The 13,946-nt window shown below is 35.2% G+C and overlaps 1 protein-coding gene across 1 annotated transcript in view; it reads right to left on the bottom strand.

Annotated features, from left to right (window-relative positions):
- The window catches only part of piezo2a (piezo-type mechanosensitive ion channel component 2a), a 144,509-nt gene that overhangs the window by 48,305 nt on the left and 82,258 nt on the right, over window positions 1-13,946 (bottom strand). The window contains exons 6-7 of the mRNA XM_065294788.2: window positions 11,324-11,609; window positions 9,380-9,593 (exon numbers count right to left, since the gene is read on the bottom strand). Coding sequence (XP_065150860.2) covers window positions 9,380-9,593; window positions 11,324-11,609 — 500 coding nt within the window. The remainder of the gene's footprint in view (window positions 1-9,379; window positions 9,594-11,323; window positions 11,610-13,946) is intronic.

Here is a 13,946-nt window from a genome sequence, read left to right on the forward strand (position 1 = left end):
TAACTTTGCAACTACATGTCAACTAACTTTCAATATTTTGCAACTATACGTCAACTAACTGTCATTAGTGTATTAGTAGAATGTAAGGGTTGGGGTTAGGGAAGAGGTTTGGGTTAGTGGAATAAGTTGACATGCACATGCAAAGATACTTATAGACAGTTGATTGTCTGTTGAGATATCATCACAATAAAGTGTGAGTAGATATTAAGCAGACATTCTACTAATTCTCTAAAGATTGGTAGTTGATAAGTAGTTGCAAAGTTACTTATAGTTAGTAAAATGTCTAAAGTGGACTATCGAAATAAAGTGTTACCCATTTGACATTTGTGTTTTATTGCTTGTGAAAAACCCAGCAATTGTATTTTTTATGATTTACTGTTTTCTACATATATAATCATTCTACATACACTTTGCTGAGTTATTCTGAACCCAGAGTTGGGTCAAGAAGGAATGAAAATATTTACAGTATATTTGACCCAACAATGGGTTAAAACAACCCACACTCTAAAAAATCCTAAATTTGAAAGTTTAATCAACTTGAATTTACAATTTGTTTAAACTGTCTTGACTAATGAGGGGTTGGTATAAAATCTTAAGATAATAATTTTATTTTTATAATTTATATGGTAACACTTTACTTAAAGGGGTGTGCACAAGACTGACACACTGTAAAAAATCCAATTAATGAAATGTTGGACGGGCAAAAATATATAAGTTAAACCAATTTTTTTGTTTGAGCTAGTTGAGAAGACATATTATTTTAAGTCTAGATAAATCTGTGTTTAAAACATTAAATGAATGGTTATTTTCAAATCCAGTCAACATTCAGAATGACTAATGTTGACTGAACTAATTAAGACAAATCAGGTTAATATGTGGACTTATGACAGCTATTTTTTCTGACAACAAAATGCTCAAAATATTACTGTTATTTGGTCATAAAATGCAATTGTAAGAGTTGTTCAGGCGTGAATGTATGTGCTTAAAGTTTAAATATGCGGTCGGTTAATAAAGATAGCGTCTATTTAAAAGTGTGCTCGGACACTTTCGGACGGAGATTAGCTCCATATGAGCTCCAGAAAATCACCGGCGCTTAAGCGCTCACACCCCGCCCAGCGCAGCCTCGCTTCGGCAAGCGCATCAGAAATCGACTGCTGGCTCTGATATCTCTGTGGCGTTTAAACGTGATTTAATTCATTTTAATTTCTCATACTTAACAATGAAAGGGTTATGTTTTAAATCATATTTTAGGATTGCACTTAATTGATATCGCTGTTGAGTGATGTTTCATATCTTTTACATTTGTTATAACCGGACAGCATGCGAATTTGAACTTCAGAGCTGAAGGAGCGGATGGAGAAATAGTCCCAATATCATAACAATCTTAGATAAAACTTCTAAATATACCCGTGTGTGTACCCGTGTGCGCGCCTGCGTGCGCGCGACCCGCTCGCGCGCGTTTGTGTATGTACAGTATGTGCGTGAGTTTTTTTATTTAAAATGTCTTAACTTGGAAGGATCACAGGTCATTTCATCTGAGATCAATCCGCACGCAACAGCTGGAATCACTACTGATTCACAGGACACAAGTAATCAGCCGTTTCCTCAAGTTCACGTCAGGTAAGTGGTTGTAATTAAATGTTAATTTTAGAATATATTAATCGGCAAAGACGCAAATACTCGACGTTTTTGTAATGATATTTTTGTAAAGATATATTTAAAAGTGTGTTATGTTATGTGTCCGAAGTAAAGTGGAGCTATTTTAGTAAAGATAGCCTTTAGGTGATTTACCGGACAGGGTTTAGAACTCGGTCTTTATTATAATTGGGACATTTTTACAAACAAACCTTATAAAATACAATACTGGCGTGCATTTTGAGACAAAACAATAGTACGTTACTCATATGTTAAGTGATGTCAGTTATTTTAGTCAGTGATAAGCCCTGTCCGAGAAAACCGCCCAATAGTGTTTAATTATGTGTGATGTCTGAGGGAAATTTGGCCTAACGTTAACGTTATTTTAGGGAATAAAGTATTTCACAATCAAGCTTTATTATATTAAACATGTTATTTATGTATGTGTGTGTGTTTATATTCCTCTGTTTATCAAACCAGAGCTGTGATGATGCGGAGAGGAAAAACCAGAGGGCTGAAGAAAGTCTCCTAAATGGCCCTGGAGATGTTCTGACTGGCTTCGGAGTGCTTTTTGGACTGTTTAATGCCCTCTATTTAGAGAAGACTTAATTCTGTATGTTCAGTCTGTATGATAAGTGAATAAGTGAATAAAAAGCTTTTGTTTTCATGTGACTGAAGTTAATTATTTTGTTAACAACACCAGCATAAATTATTTGATAAATAATTTTAAAATGTTATAAAAAAATCCCAAATAATAAATATTAATTGAAGTAACACATAAAACATTGAGTGAATACTTAAATTTTAATTGACAGAGTCTTTGCTGTAAGATTCAACTGATTAAAACATTTTAGTTGAATGAACTATAAAACTAATTGAGCCAACATACTTTTTTATATTTGAGTCAAGTTTGGGCCAACTAAAAAACATCAATCCAGGTAACACTTTGGAGACAGAAATTGAGTGAACGTAAAATTTCTGTGGAACTAGTTACTAAAAAATAATTCATTGAGCCAACAATTTATTTTTTACAGTGCATGACACCTTCATAATCATGACATGACACATGTCATGAACATGAAGGAGATTTTATGCACGTTTATGACAACTGTTATTAGGTGTCATTTGTTCAATTATGTCATTTTTAATGCAAAGATGACATTGTTTGAGATGTCTTTGTTTACGACAACTTGACATAAACCAGTACATCATAACTTGTTATAAATCTGTCATAAACAGAAGATAGCTGAATAATTATCAAACCTAAGAAACTGCCTAGCTTTATGGGTTAACACTACATTAAACTGTCATTTAAATGTCATTTACTGTTAATACTCTGTCAAATAGTTTTATAACAGCATCATGAATATTTTTCTTGACCTCAACTACAGTGTTACAAATTGAACTTATCATTAAAATATAATTAAGTGTTAATACTATGTCAAATGATTTTAAATACCTTAACAAAATGCAACAGACACGTCAAAAGATATACTTTATGTATGTGCACAATACTCAAATAACTGACAAGTAACAGAACTTGTCCTTCCTCACAAGAAAAAAGCTAACAAAATATTTAATTAAATTAATTTAATGTAACTGTTTTTGCAGCAATATTGACCCAACGCTCCATGGCTTAACCCATTGTTGTTCTGTTTTCATTTAATTTTAGGTAATTCGGTCTCCAAATGCAATAAAATATAATATTATCATTTTAATTATTATTATTATTGAATGATTGATTTTATTTATCTAACACCTGGAGAAACTTAGAAAAACCCATTATGAACCGAAGAATATTCATGATGTTGTTAAAAATTATTAAAACTTAATGAAATTTAAATGACAATTTATATTTGTATCACTGGTAAAAAGTGGTCAGTAATGTTGTCTTAGTTGTCATGACAAGTTATGATGTACTGGTTTATGTCAAGTTGTCATAACAAAGACATCTCAAACAATGACATATTTGCATTAAAAATGACATAACTGAAGAAATGACACTTAATAACCATTAACGTGCATACAATCTCATTCATGTTCATGACATGTGTCATGTCATGGTTATGAAGGTGTCATGTCAGTCTTATGAACACCCCTTCAAGTAAAGTGTTACCTGTTAGATAAACTCCTCCATAGTCAAGAAAGTTGAAATGACTTGTAAATTCAAGTTGATTAAACTATTTTTTATTGGTTGAAACAATCAAGCATTGCTTAAATTACAACCCAATGGTTTGAGTTTGTAGCTTATTAACAATAAAAAATTTATTTACACAAGATGATGTAACCATTTGCTGTTCCCCTGGTAAAAGAGACTTCACTGAGGCTATATCCACACGAAGCCGGTGCATTCCCTATCCGATCATTTTTTTCCTTGCTCTAAAAAAATAATCCGTAAACACGAAACCACTGAAACCGACTGAAAGCGGTGTAGTATATATGCCGGACCAGTATGGGGTGCTGTAATTCTGCCACAGATATACACTATACACGGAGAAGAAGACTTTGAGAATGCGCATAGCCAACGTATGGTGTTGTCCATTATCGCTTGTTGGTCACCACAATTGCATAGAAGCAATAGATTTTGCTGTAATAAAGCTAGTAGGCTTTAGTAGCTTCTGTAGCATGAACACAATCACGTAATCCGCCGTTATTGTTGTTGCTGTTACGTGTGACGCTTCCGACACGTGATGTGATGACGTTTTTGCTTCACAAAATATACGGATTGGCTGTACAGACGAAACCGCAATGGTGTCGGTTTCAGATTTATCCACTTTAGGACCCGGTTTCAAAAAATAGCGGATTCAGTCTCCCAAAACGCCGGATCCGTGTGGATGAAACGCCAATACGATAACAAATTTATACGTATACAGTGATACGCGTCTCCGTGTGTACAGCCCCTGATTTGAGGATCTCTGTTATATAAGGAGGTTATTTTCTACTTAAGATGATTTTAACACAATGAAGGTGAGGTTGAACTGGCTAACTCCTACAAAAGCATATATATATATTAAATCACTTTATAACCTTACAGCCTATGATAGTTCTGTCTTAATAGATTTATACATTACTGGACAAAAACCGCAACATAAAATCCTTACTTTTGCCATCTAAAGATGTAAATCTGATTATAACTTAGATCTCCCTCCGAGCTATAAACATTTCTGATGGAGCCGTACTGTGTGAAAGTTAAAAGGCACACATGTAAACATGCACAGACCTTCCTGCATTTGTGGCACCTAGCAGACAAATAACATAAACCCATTTGGTTTTAATCTCCGGGTTGGCTAAATTAGCATTTTGTTCTGCCCAAAATAGTCTCTTCTATGGCATTTTCACATACTGTAGACTTACCAAGGGTGTAATCAAAACTTGCGTCCTCACCGCAAATGCTACATTACAAAGCAACCGCTGATTTCTGTGATTGTCAGTGAGAGGCTCATTGTTTGAGGCCCGGAGGCATTGACAAAATTGTTTGTTTAATCTAACAGTAGTGTGTGCATAAGAAAATTAATGGTTAAAGAGTTTACTAAAGTCTAAAGACGAAAGTTTTAGCTTCCTTTGCACATGTGTCTCTTTTATTCTTCTTCTGCACGTTGTATTTCTAGGTAATGGGATTCCTTCGCAAGCATTTATTTCGCTTGGCCTGTTTCATCGCTCTGCTTTTTTGAGGTCGTTTCAAACCTCATCTTACTGTACATATGTGGAGTGTCTGTGTCTTTTATAGAGTCTTTGAATGCATATTAGGTTTCTTAATGTGGATTTTAGGCCAAGTGAATAGAGTGACAGAGTAAAAGATGGGCTCTCGTAAACCATAGTTTATTTGTAGTGTTGGATTTGAAGTCTTGGTGACCTGCTTCTAATCTAATAGAGAGAAACCAAACAAACACCAGAAACCACAGCGAGGCTTTAAAAGTTTTCAAGGAGAGCTATTTCATAGCATTTGGGTTTCGATGTCAGCTACGAGATTTGGGGCAACGTTCCCAATGCATTTTAACAAGATGCAACAGTTGCACATTTAGCCTTGTATCCGCCACTAATGGGTCTTTTGAAACCTTGCTGCCGGCGGTGGTAAATATGTGCAGACCTCATAATTCGCTGGCATAATGCAGGCCAGTCATTGAGAGGAATACAATTGAGACTTAATGTAGAAGAATTCCTCTTATGTTACTCATAGCCTCTTTTAAATCACCTAAGCTTTTTCTCTAAATCTCTTACTACCTCGGCCCAGCGATTCGTGTAGCGCTCCCTGAAACCAGCTGTGTAATTTAAGCGGAGGCCCACAGCCGTCCCGTCATAATGGGAACCACCTGGACCGCGAGGCTGCCGCCACCACCAAAACCATCGTCTTAGTGGCTTCACTCTTCGTCTCTCAACATCTAGCTTATGGGATCTGTTTGCGGGAAGATCGATTAATGGTATAGATGGTTTGATGATAGAAAAAAGTGAGAGAAGGTCCTTAAGCTAATATATATATATATATATATATATATAGTCATGTTTAATTAATATGTGTGCTACAATAAGCACTATGGAGTTCATCTTATGATTGTTAAAGATACATTTATATAAAAGATCACAAAACATCATTAAATGCAAATCATTTGTTCGAATGTTAAATATTTCTTCTGAATGTGATATTACAGTAAGCATCTACACTCACCTAAAGGATTATTAGGAACACCTGTTCAATTTCTCATTAATGTAATTGTGTGGGGATGTTTTTTTGGCAGACTTTAGGCCACTTAGTACCAATTGGTCATCTTTTAAATGCCACGGCCTACCTGAGCATTGTTTCTGACCATGTCCATCTCTTTATGACCACCATGTACCCATCCTCTGATGGCTACTTCCAGCAGGATAATGCACCATGTCACAAAGCTCGAATCATTTTAAATTGGTTTCTTGAACATGACAATGAGTTCACTGTATTAAAATGGCCCCCACAGTCACCAGATCTCAACCCAGTAGAGCATCTTTGGGATGTGGTGGAACGGGAGCTTCGTGCCCTGGATGTGCATCCCACAAATCTCAATCAATTGCAAGATGCTATCCTATCAATATGGGCCAACATTTCTAAAGAATGTTTACAGCACCTTGTTGAATCAATGCCATGTAGAATTAAGGCAGTTCTGAAGGCAAAAGGGGGTCCAACACAGTATTAGTATGGTGTTCCTAATAATCCTTTAGGTGAGTGCATTTTGTATTTTGTAAAAATATTATTGGAACATGGTTTAACACAAGAAAATAGCTAATCATGTAAAGTGGGCAATTGTTTTACCAATATTTGTAGCGATTGCAAAAAACTGTTCTTGCATTTTATAAAAATTCAAAAAAGTTATTAAGGTCGGTGCCGATAGCCCTGGGGTTAGTCCACTGATATATTGCACTAGTGAGCTCACGGCGACCCGAGTTCGATTCCCCAAAAACAAATACAATACAGGGACAAATATTCAGATCATTTAGCTTAAATTACCCTTAACTTTGAGTAAAAGCAAACTTACAGATCATCTAATGATTAATTGTATTGATTTGCTTTCTTATTTTCAACTTAAACTACTATCCCAAAAACTAGACACACCATACAAAATGAGTTTCATGCCTCTTCGTTCAAATGCAAGGTCTTTCCAGCTAGATGTTGGGCAGACGCCACAGACAACACACGAAATTTAAACAAGATTTCTGAAAATGAAGTGAATATTGACTCTTTAAATCAAACCTTCCCAAATAAAGTCTGACAGCGTCGGCTTGTAGGTATTTTTTGGGATTGAGACTCAAACCAAAAAATCAAATACGGCAACAACTGCCAAGATCATAAATGACTTAAAAATTGAACTAAATACATTTATTTTAAGCCAACGCTGTCAATATTGCACTCTAGAAAATTCTGGGTTGTTTTATACCCATGCCGGGTAAATATTATACAGAAGAACACAGCTGGGTTACAAATTACCCGTCCACTTTTGACTACTTCTGAATGTGGTTCAACCGGACTGCTTCTGTGGTGTAGATGCGCGAACCAAGCGTGCCGCACAATCCCTGAAAAGTGAAGCCAAAATGTCTCGATCGCCCCCCAGTGACTGGTCCCAGTATAGGTCATAAACCCCGCTTCCCCATGTTATTCAATGGGACTTGAGACCAACTAAACAATTTTAATTACACATCAATTATCTTTTTTCCGAAGCTGGTTTCTGTCATTTCGGCTTTTTCATTTTTGTTTCATTTTGGGAGTGTTTCAAAGTTGCATGAGCTCATTTTATCAATTGCTCTGAATTATCAGAGAAAGCTCTTACATGTACATGTGCAAAGCACTGTGCAGCATGTTTACTTACAACACAAGACATCATTTTAGTGCGTGCCAATTTAAACCCGTCATTACTACAGCTTGCATTTAAACGAAAGCAGAGGGACTCGCCCACAGACCAAGTAATCAGGACAGAAGTGGTAGAAAGTGGACAAAAGAGACGGATTAAAGGTCCCATTCTTTCTGTGTTTTTGAAGCTTTGATTGTGTTTACAGTGGGCAATATAACATGTGTTTATGTTTTACGTGTAAAAAAAATATTTTTCACAAAAAATGTATCCTACTGTTTTTACTGTCCTCAAAATGAGCTGATGTCTTCCTTGTTCTATGAAGTTCCTCCTTCAGAAATACATATCGCGTTCTGATTGTGTAGTTTGTCTAATGTGTTGTGATTTGACAGCAACTTAGCTTGCCGTTAGCTTAGCTGGCGACCGACGTATTCCTGTGGGCGGAGTTTAGTCAAAAAACTGTTCTACTGACGTCATTAAAGCAGGAAGTAGAGGGCTGTAGTCCAAACCAGCCGTTCGCTGTAGGCTTTGAAAGGCAAATTCTGTTAAAGAAAATATATCGCCTGGCAGTGAACTTTGAGCTTTTTACAGGTATTATTTATGCTATTATAGCAACATTACACACTAACTAGGGTTTAAAAAATGGGATCAGAAAGAATGTGACCTTTAAAATACCAGGTTTAAACGTGACCTTGTCTATCTCATCCACTTGTGATCCAATCGACCAAATATCAAACCGCCCCTTAGAGTGAGATTCAGAATCAACTAGATAGATGTTGAGATCTAGGTGGCAACTCTTTCAAAAATGAGCTTAAAACTAATTCATCTCTCCCACTTAAAATTTTTTACCTGTCAATTAAATTAGATTATAAAAGCAAAATGGTGCACCAAATGTTTTTAAATCATGGCTTTTGAACCATGCCGCATGCTGTAACAAGAGATCAGTGCACATACTGTAGCATCAATTCTGACACCGGATGCCAGTCACTGTAATGTCACATTACATAACTGAGTAGATCACTAAATAAACATGACTGAGTCCATCAGTCTGCAGGCCGCTGGACTCACATGTACACTACGGTTCCCGTTTGCCTGAGCATTGTAATTTCATTTTCCATTTCCATTGTACTCCATTTTTAAACGACACTTTAATCTCATTGGTTACAGTAACATATTGAACATACGTTTTAGACCGTGTTGCGGTTGGCATGAAACCCTTTCATGTGCAAAATCACACAACTAACTTTCCTGTATGACTGCTTGGCATAAAGCACCACACAGTCAAGCTTATCTGATCAAGTTCAGTGAAAAAGCCTTAACATGTGGGAGAGGGAGAACTGCCACAAATATTGATCTGAAAAGTACCAATTATCAAGACCCAAAATTATGACACATCCATTAAATGTGCCTGTGGTATGGAGTTATGGTCTTACCTGGCATAACTGTTCCCGGCTGGGACAGACTCCTGGAAAAACTGAAATTGGTAGAGGTAGAGCATAATGAGGTGACCAGCGCTGAAGATGGCCATGAGAACACACAGACAGCTGAAGAGAAGCGGGTCGAAGGTGCGACAGAAAGACCACCAGGTGCACAGGCCCAAAAATGTGAAGAAATAGACAGTGGAGGTCAGGGAGGGCAACATTATACCTGAAACGAGATCCGAAAAAGGTCAAAGAAATTATATAAATATTAAAAGTATATCACAGACTCAAAACCAACAAAAATAAATCAAGTGCAGAGCCTCAAGAATTCTCAAAAAGTTAGAACAAAAATGATGTCATCACTTGCTTGATCCCAACCCATATGATTTTCATTCTTTAATGGAACAAAAAATAAAGCAAAATTTCCTTAATTCTTCATACAATGACAGCATATGTCACAATGTACCATTAAATAGCATTAAATATAAAGTATATAAGTGTTCATTTAATTATAAATTACGATAAAAATATATACACAATACTTATATACATAATTCTTTAGTTGTTTATTCCACATTTAATTTAGTCCATATAACTATATTCTATGGGTCCGGTTTTCCAGACAGGGCTTAAGTCTAGTCCCAGACTAAAATGCATGTTTTAGCTGACTTCATTTAACTTATTCCCCGCCAGCCATTTCTTGAAAATTTTTTTGTGATTTTGGAAAATTTTCTTCTCAAAATATATTCACATACAAATATATCCAATGAAAGAACAGATCCTCTGCTGCTTTCAAACAAACAATAAAAAAACAAACAAACAAAACGGCAAAAATAAAAGGTTTCATCCTATCTATATTTTTTTCTCTGCTTATAAACTAAAATATTAAAAATATGGGTATTTTTTTAAAAAAAAATAGTTTTTAGTAAAAAGCTGATATAATTGCATTTTTGTGAAGGAATTTTGTTAGAGATCAGATTCAGAATGATTATTACAACATACACAGAGTTTAAAATTAGTAAATAATTTTTTTTGCTTCATTTTTTTTATAAATTTGATATAAATCGCGGTATTACAGATTAACATAAAACCTCATTAGAAACACTTTTTTTATGCAAATGTTTTCTCTTAATTGACGAGATAACTCGTCAATGGTGGGGAAAGAGTTAAAAACATCTTGCACTGACATTTCCTAACATACATCGGTGCCATTGTTTTGTCTCAAGATGCACACCACTGTTCCTTTTGGTAAGATATGTTTGTAAAAATGATTTAAATGTCCCAATATAACTAAGGCCTAGTCCTAGATTAATCGAAAGCCTGTCCGGGACACTGCCCCAAGTCGTCTCAAGTTATCATTCACTAAAACTAAATGTCTGACTACCTTTAAAATCGCATTTGCATTTCTGAATAATAAAATATCATGTGTAAGCAATAAGGTACTTCAGGTTAGTGCTGAATCATGGAATAAGTCATGGCCGAAAGACGTTGTTAGGCACAACGAGATGTAGAGTCTACACAGCAACCCCATACAGCACTAGCCTTGAGTACCTTATTGATTTTAAAAAACGGTAACGGACAAAACAAATATTATCATAATCTTACATAGTCAACAGTTACTAGATAAGCATCTACTAGATCAAATTATTTTTTTTTTAGTTTTGCATGACTAAGAATAAAACTAATGGTGTTAGAAGTTTTGGAATACAGCACAATATAAAGTAATTTAATATTACATTACAAATATTACATTGAAATTTTGAAAATAATAATAACATTCCACTAATCTTGGCTGATGACTTAAAGGTTGAAGCTTTTTACATTTTTACAAATTTGAATAATTAAAAATCCTTTTCTATATAACAATGCGCATCAGTTTGTCCCTTTTATCTGCAATTTGTAAATGAATGCTATTGATTTCATGTCGTGAGTGAAGTCTATCTCAACACTACCTACCCGTGAGACCCAATAATATGGTTACGACTACTTTTCCTGCAGTGGTAATCAGATTGCCAACGATTTCTTTGAGTTTGGACGCCACGTCCGCTATCTGTCGCAGGATCTTTATTTTTGTGCTTTCTTCGCCATCAGGCTCCTCAAATTCTCCATCTTCGATGTCCACTTCCTCATCATCAGGAAGTTCACAGTCTTCATCGGCCAGCTCGAAATCTTCAAACAGCAGCTCATCTTCAAGCTCCAGTTTCTCATCTTTATTCTCTTCTTCTTCTTCATCCTCCTTTTCCTGAAAAGATGGAACCAGAGATTAAACTATTAGTCATACCTATCCCAAACGGTTACAGGAATTGCTTTAAAAAAAAAAACATTTATTTAAATACTGTGGTGTAGCTAATCTATATATTTTTATTGAAAGTAATAACTTCTATTTATTTTATTGGATAAAAATCACAACACAAATATACAGCGTGGTCTTTCCTTACAACAATTATTCTATTGTAGCCAGTCCTGCTTGCATAACATGTTTTGGCTGAACATTTTAGCATTTATTTTCATTTGATTGGTCCATATGAAGTGTGAGATACTGTTGTATCAGTGTGTGATATGTACCAGACCACTGAGATAAAAATTTAGAGGCGTACCCAGATTTCCACTGCTATCACTATGATGTAATATTACCTCACCCTTTACTTCCTTGTCTCAATAATACTGTGGTAACATGCATAACAAAAAAGAAAACAGACAAAATAATGAGAATGCTATAAGAAGCATTAAACTTGGCTACATAAAAATATAAAAGCCTAAAGTTGAATTCATTAAAGTCATTTACAGTAGTACTTTATATAAGAATGAGCATCATTCCAAGATTTCTTTAAAAAATAAATAATTTAAGTGGTCCCAAAAACCTTCATAATAACGTTAACTCGATTCCAGAAATATAAACAAGAGGGATGTCTGGTTTGATAAAATCCTGATTAAATCACCTTTTAAGTGTTTGTAAAAAATATGAGTGAAATAGTGTATGAACAACCTCGTTCTTCTTTTGAACAATAAAATGTTGGTTGCCAGGGATTTTCCAAATGAACTCATACCCAAAAATCATATTCTGATCACTAGATATGGCTCAGATCTCCTCTTCAATGCAATTTTTATTATCCTGAAGTAAAAACTGTAATCTCAGTTGTTTAGTCTACTCTAGATAAGAGATAAGACGTACATGTTTAAGATATCATTTGTGTGTGTATATTGCAAAAATTTTGCTTAGAAATAAGTGAAATGTGTAACTATGATGTTCTGTATTATGTTTGTTTCTATGTTCTGTTAAAAGTATTGGATATAACATGATTCAGCAACAATTACTAGTACTATGAATAGGAGACAATGGGTGCATCCCAATTCAGGGGCTGCGGCCTTCCAAGGCCGTATTTAAAGGCAAATGACATCACTGGGGCCCAACGAAGGCTATCCTAATTCGAAGGCTCCTTCACACACAAGCCTCCAAATGTGGCCATTTTCCCCCTGAAACCAAGGATCCATAGATGTATCCTTCACAGCCTTGGCTATCCCAAGATTCAATGCGTTCCTGTAACGTCAAGGTATTTTGAAATAAACATTGAAAACAGTAGATAAATAAAAGTGTATATTTTGCAAATTAAAGGTCCTTGTGACTGTTTTACTATTATAAATGATGTTTTAGTGATGTGAATTAATATTATTGCTGTAATATTTTGCATTTTGCTTTTGTATATTTCTAAGGTTGGTGAATTTAACATACTATAGGATAGTTTAATCTGTATCAATGTGTTAATAACAGCAAGTGATGCAACTCCCCCCGTAGGCTAAACCGTCTCACTTCAGTTCGCTCTGTGGTCTTTAGAGGCTGCCGTCTTCAAATATCGAGCCATGCCTTCAAAGTCCGGGGCCTGAATTGGGATGCACCCTTTGTAATGCTCAATATGGCCGCTCTGGCCTACCAGAAGTCCCGCCTACCAATTAAAAGAACCAATCATCAACTGATAAACGATGATGATTATCTGGGGAAGAGGCTCTGAGTCATGTAAGGCAATTGCCAACCTTGTTAGTGATTTATGTTTTTGTTTTAAAGATGTTTTCTTTGGATTGTTTGACTGCTTGAAAGAGCATGCAGGTACATTTTATGTAAGTAATTCATGTTTCCTTCTAGCTAAATTTCACATACATAAGCAAAATGTACTGGATCCAAACCTATATATTCTTTATTTAAAGATGACAAGTATATGAAAATTATTCAAATCTCTACTATTCCCAAAACAATGAAAACTACGTATCTCTATACCTCCTTTATGTCCACTATATGTTTGCATTACTGTTATCTGTGTATCCCTGGCATTGTATTTGTATTTTTACTTTTTTCTTTGTTCTTATGACTGTATCTTTAGTGCTGTAAAGCATAAAAAAGCTGTGCACTAGCTGTGCATTAGCTGTAATGACCTTATTAAAAGTTTATTTTTAGTGCAATTTGAGCTTAAGAAACAAAAGTTGGTAAATGCAACATGATCTCACGGCAAGTCACGTTATAGTCACAACATTTTTTATTAATTTATTCGTGTCCATGGCACAAAAATCAGCTTTTTATGGCACTCAG

This window comes from Paramisgurnus dabryanus, chromosome 22 (assembly GCF_030506205.2).
Source record: "Paramisgurnus dabryanus chromosome 22, PD_genome_1.1, whole genome shotgun sequence".
NCBI classification, from domain to species: Eukaryota; Metazoa; Chordata; class Actinopteri; order Cypriniformes; family Cobitidae; genus Paramisgurnus; species Paramisgurnus dabryanus.